We start from the raw sequence: 6,344 nt of genomic DNA, 5'->3' as shown, positions 1-6,344 counted from the left end.
AAAAAAAAGATGATGGTGTTCTTGGACTAACAATGTATTTGCTTTTTCAGCAGAGAGCGAACAGGGAATAGGTGATTGGTCAGCTGGCTATAATTCGTATACCGATTGTAGCGATGTTAATTCCGTACAGGTATGTTATTTATTTGTGGATTGATTTTTTTGTATCAACAGCTGTAACGAAACTGTAGCTGTAGGAGCAGCTATAAGGGCCTACTTGAAAGAATTGCCCATTTGTTAACGAAACTTAAAAAAAAAAAAGAAGCTATTTAAATTCATATTAACAAATCACTTTTATGATTTCATCTGTTGAATTCCCCCGAATAATACTAACTTTTTAAGCATTACATGAACATTAATATAAGCCTAATTATAAATACCTATAACAACTTGTTGAATACTTCTGTTTGAATTTTATGCTTTACTTGTGCAGACAATTTATGTATATCAAAAACAGATTAAATTAACAAATATATTGATAACCAAAACTTTAATACATAAATTGGTATTATATCGTAATGTTTTTATTTTGATAGGGAATTTTCGGAATGTATATTTGCATCGGATTAGAAATGCTTTGCCAGATTTATAATCCTTTTTTTTTTTAATATGATACACATAAATGAAAATATATTTTCCTGAGAAATAAATTTATTATTATTATTTTTTTAATACGATATATTGATATTTTGCGGATAATTTTGTAAAACTTCACGTAATATAATTACTTGAAACACGTAATGCTTTGTTCTCCATTTCATTATTTGGCATAGTATATTTAGTATGATTTCAAATTATATTAGCAGAAGAAAATCCATTGATTCGCTTAAATATTTAATAAATACATATACTTCAGATAGTTTTATAATACAGAATACATGACTAATTAAGATGCTTGATTCTTTAAGACAAGGAAAGATATAGATTATTATCAATTGTGTTTAATAAGCATTCTTATTATTGTTTGTAATGTTTATTTTGTGTTGAATTACACTATAGTAGTATATATGATTTATAGCTTCTCTTGGGTTTTAAACACATTTTATTTGTTTTTTTAGCAAAGTATGCATGTCGTTACAAAAGTAAAGCATGTTTTGTTTGAGCTATTGTGCAATAAAATATAGTCTGCTTTGTATCGTGATTATTTCTGAAGTCCAGCAAACACATGACGAGCACAAATAAAATGAAGTGTATGCTGTATAATCGAATTAAATTACGTTAATTAATAAAATTGAATCTGCGATGATAAGATCTGATCATCAAAAGTAATACTTACACGAATAGCAACAAGTGTTTAAAACGTTTAAAACAATCCTTCAAAATCCATCGATTTCTTAATTATTTCTTAATAATGAAACTATTCACAGTTACAAACATCGATTTTCCTAATCTCTCTTAGAACGATAGAGATTCCCTTTACTAAAGTTTACTGTAAAAACGTTAAAAGAGAATAATCGTATTTCTTTTTGTATACCTGACTAATAAATGTGTTTGCTGAACAATTAAACAAATGTCGATGTTAGAAGTATTCGACAAATGGTTATAGGGGAGACAGCCTAATCCAAATAATCCCATGGAGTACTGTTCAACTATACCACCCTTGCAACAGTTAGCCGGCGGTTTGCCGCCACCACCGACGGTGATGGTGCCTGTGGGCGTTCTTAAAAGAGAGGGTTCGAAACATCGTGCAGAAGGACAGAAATCCGTAATGTTCAGTGACGGTAGGTAATTATTACTTACAATTTATTAATGTTATTAGTGTTTTTAATTCATTCTTTCTCCTTCTCTTTCTCTTTTTCTCTCGTTAATGCTAAGTAATTCTAAAGTAATTATCTCTATCTCGTAATAAATATATACACCTTAAATTACATAATGTACAGATTTACATATTAGCTATAATTTTTATATATCGTAAATTCATGAACGTACTGGGTATGCTGAGTATACATAATTTATTCTTGTTATGTACAATTATTCTACAGAATGAATTAAGTTTAACATTTCTGTCATTGGACGAGATCTTATGCCGAATAAATGCTCTTTGAACGAGCGAATAATAAGACACCGTTAAGATAGAGCTAGACGTATTAAGATTCGAGTCTACTGTCTCTGAAAATACAGAATTCGTGTCATGACTGAAGTGATAGATCTCACAATAAATGAATATGAAGGAGAAAAGATTTATAAGATGTTCATTATTATCAGTAATATCGTACACCAATTTAGTAATGTAATATTTTCAGCTTTGACTGGTAAGATTACGTTTCAAGATTGTATGAGATAAATCGGCGCGTGATGCGAGGCATAAGGCAAATATATACAAAGTATTTAAGCATAAAATTCCGCCCGATGATCGGAAAATGTCAAATTTCTTTATTACGTGTGTTACACACACACATATATCGGTCGCTATTTACTTCTTCAAGGTATAATTAAGTATACAATTATTTCCTAAATCGTACACACATACTTTTTCCTACTGTATATTTTTTCGTTTCGTCTTATTTCTGTTATTCCTTTGTCCAAACACGTCCCATGTAAAATTATTAATTCAAAGTACGTCCAACGCGAAATTACTACTTGTTTATTTTTGCCTTTCTGGAACATGTCAGTACGTTGACAACTCGCCCTTCCCCAGCCTATCCTGTTTGTTTTATTTTTACGCACCTATAACTAAAACACAGGAATAAGGCCTGGCTGTGACCTGACAGAGCTAGACACGTGTTGGGACCCAAAGCCACCGTACCGCAAGCAGGGAACTAAACGGATTTTTGCCACGGGATCTGCGGACACTGCAACGAGAAGGCAGCATCATCATCCTCCTCTAGACAATACGACCAATAGTTATATTCCACATGATTCTAATTTATTGCCTCCGACTGTCACGATACACAAAGGCCGTAAGGATGTTATATAAAAGTATTCATAGTTGTAGTAACTTACATCATTCATATTATCGCTTCACTTTTTTTCTTTTTATCGTAACCAGATATTACATACCATCCACCTATGGACGAAGGTGTGCTCTATAAAACGCTGAAAAACGAATGCGAACCGTCGGTAATGTTCGCGATTAATCGGAATCTTTATGCATATGTGAAGATAACTAATTGTAAGTGTAAAGAAATTATACTGCCGGTATATGTGTAAGAAACTTAACGTTCTCATTCACATAATTCGCAGTAAATTGCTGCGTAAACAAGATCTGCTGGAACGTGACGTCGAGAGGTCTTGCTTGCATCGGTCAGGACGAAGTTATTTTATTAGTCGAGGTTTTACCAGATGAAACACGGATTCCAAAAGATCTTCTGATATATATCAATCAATTATATCTCGAAGCTGTTAAAGGTATAATATCTTGTATATGTATATACGTCAATTACATAAATTTAGTTGATATCTTAATAACAGCGCACAATATTCACAATATTCATACTTCATATTGCAATAAATTATTTCTATCCTGTTTGTCTTTTTTCAGGTAATACAATGACGGAACTCGGTTTCTCGGTATATCAAGGCACCAACCTGTTGGGCTCGCGCGAGCATGCGGGTTTTCTTTTTATTCGCCAGACATTGCAGTGCTTGCAAAAGATAATTTTACCGCCCGCACCTTTCTTGATTGGACTTTTGGTTCACAGGTGAATATAATAAAATTTTGCTCTGAGTAAAATTTAACTTTTTTTCTCGTGAATAGATCCATGTATTTTGCAAACTGTTTCATATGATTCCATTTATTTGACAATTATAATTTCACTTGTATCTGTTGTTGATTTTAGGTGGGAAACCCCGTGGGCCAAAGTATTCCCATTAAGGCTTCTTTTACGTCTCGGAGCGGAATATCGTTATTATCCTTGCCCATTGGTGTCCGTACGTTTTCGAAATGCGTTATATTTCGAGATTGGGCACACTGTCATGAAAGTATTAGCGGATTTTAGAAATTTCGGCTATACTTTGCCAGGAGTGAGGGGCTTAACAATTCACCTTAAAAATCGTACGACAGACGTTATGTTCCCCAAGAATCGATATGACCAAGTTATAAAAGGACTTCATAATTCGAATGATCATGTCTTAGCTTATGCCTCAAACTTTAGCATAACCGCGGATTCACATTTAGTTTGCATACAAACGAATACTGGTGATGAAAGCAGTTACCAAACGCAAGCGATAAATATTCACAACAAGCCAAGAACAGGTGGGTTTGTAAGCAAAAAATTTCTGCTGATGACATGGAAATAACTGTTTTTCTATTATATAGTAACCGGCGCCAGTTTCATTGTCATCAATGGTGCTCTAAAATCTTCAATGGGACTTTCTGCCAAGTCCAGTATCGTTGAAGATGGATTAATGGTAGAAATAATGCCAGAAAAAATGGAAGCTTTGAAAGCTGCTCTCAAAAATATGCAAGATTTTTCAATCGGTTGCGGACGCCAGGGAGCACCGGAGCCAGACGAGACTGTAAATATAAAGTGGGTCGAAAACGACACGCTGTTTAACCTGGGGTAAATACTTTCGATAAATTTTAATTATTATTATTATATTTGAGATATTTGCATAAATTTTGCCAATATTTGTTCCTTTCTTCCTTTCCTTCTTTCTTTTTTGATCTTCCTCCTCTATCTCATTTTCTTCCTCCTTTTTTCTCTTTCTTTCTCTCTCACACGAGTAAAACAAATTTTTGAAATAAGAGCTATAATATATATGCAACATATTAATATACTTCACATGAAATTGTACATTACGAACTTTTTCTCTTGCCTCAATATTGAACACATTAAATAAACAGCGATCTTTCATTACAGTGTTAAAAGTCCTATTGATGGACAATTAATGGATGGTATACCATCTATTAGAGTACATAATGGCATTGATTATAAAGGTGCAAGCCGATTCATACGCTGGACAGAAGTATTCATTATAAAAGTATGTATGCCGTTACAGAGAAGTATCATTATTTTAAATACATATGTGTATGCAAACTGAATTAATAAAATACTATTACTACAAAAGTCAGATGATCATTCGAATGGCGTGAACGATCCTGTGGATATAAACAAACTATCTGGCAGCATAGCAAAAGCGACGTGTGCAGCATTGGTTAAATTGCTGGATCTTCTGGCAACAGCGGGTTTAACAAAACTCGGTGTGCGGACAACGATTCATCCAGATAATGTAAATATAACTCTTTGATTTATAGAACTCACTTTGTTACATTAGGATTGTATTTAAATTGTTAAATATGCGTCTCTATATAGGTGGGTTATGAAGCTGGAAGTGAGGGTACAAAACTACCGCCAATATATATGAAAAGTTTAGACAATGAATTAATTCAAGTTTTACATAAAGCTGTACAAAGCAGTCAGGATGCACATACAGTGCTTGAATTGATATTCTATGTGCTTGAGGATTAAACAAGGATACGTAATGTATATTTCGCATGTTTTAATCGGTGATGTCTTCATCGGAGAATAACTTTCATTCAACTGGGAAGCTGTGCAATTGCACTGAACATCGTGGTGCGGTGATTATATGATCTGTATGTTACTTTTTATTGTATACTTTGTTTTATAATTCAGGATATTATTTTCGATTTGTCCATTTATTAAGATTGCCGAATGAAATATTTGTAATTTTATCGCGAAATAAGTCAATGATGTGCATAATAATTTATTACAAATACGAATCGAGAATCGAAGGGAAACAGTAATAGCGATGTGCAGTGATAGAAACTTCCAATGTCTGTTGTCTCGAAAACTTTACCTTGTATTTTTTGCTTCAGATAATATACATAAGAATGAATGGTAATGTAATGCAAATATGTGTATCATGAGTTACGAGAAGATAACCTTCTCTTATAGAAAGATAAGGCAATATCGACACATCAATAGTGGACAGTTATTAATATTGCATTCAAATTATTAATATTTTATTGAAGTTTTATTAGCCGTAGAAATATGTTTCTTGCTTAATTTTAAACGAGCTTCAAATTTATACGTAAGAAAATACCGTTAATTTTTTTACAGGAGAAAAAATTAACATTATTTTGGATAAGTAATTTATATATATGTATAGATCTGTTGGCGCGCGCGTGCACGTGCGCGCAGTGATATGTATTTTAGGAAGCTCATGATAGACATTTGTTCGATATTGTAATCAATCAGATCAGTCAGCATCAATCAATTCAGTTATGCTGAATAATACACGTTGTTTATTGCCAAAGACTTACGCAGGTTATACTATAATCTTTGTTAATGTAAATATAGTATCTGTCCTTTCTCGATTGTTTTACGAGATATAGGGTGATCACTTTACGTGCGGAAATAACCTGCGACATCTTCATAAAAATT

General features: G+C 32.9%; 1 protein-coding gene across 1 annotated transcript; it reads left to right on the top strand.

Moving 5' to 3' along the window:
- Window positions 1–50: 50 nt before the first annotated feature.
- On the top strand, window positions 51–6,338 carry LOC112461112 (zinc finger FYVE domain-containing protein 9-like; the record flags this gene model as incomplete). Its single annotated transcript, XM_025026204.1, has 12 exons — window positions 51–130; window positions 1,544–1,718; window positions 2,241–2,249; window positions 2,682–2,897; window positions 2,987–3,109; window positions 3,181–3,345; window positions 3,479–3,638; window positions 3,777–4,192; window positions 4,256–4,499; window positions 4,800–4,920; window positions 5,008–5,169; window positions 5,253–6,338. Coding segments are annotated over 12 exons (2,027 nt in total), but the record flags the coding sequence as incomplete, so codon positions are not given.
- Window positions 6,339–6,344: the final 6 nt, after the last annotated feature.

This window comes from Temnothorax curvispinosus, unplaced genomic scaffold, assembly GCF_003070985.1.
Source record: "Temnothorax curvispinosus isolate PA1 unplaced genomic scaffold, ASM307098v1 QBEX01011094.1, whole genome shotgun sequence".
NCBI classification, from domain to species: domain Eukaryota; kingdom Metazoa; phylum Arthropoda; class Insecta; order Hymenoptera; family Formicidae; genus Temnothorax; species Temnothorax curvispinosus.
The sequence above is the reverse complement of the archived record's forward strand: the minus strand, read 5'-3'. Positions and strand labels throughout refer to the sequence as shown.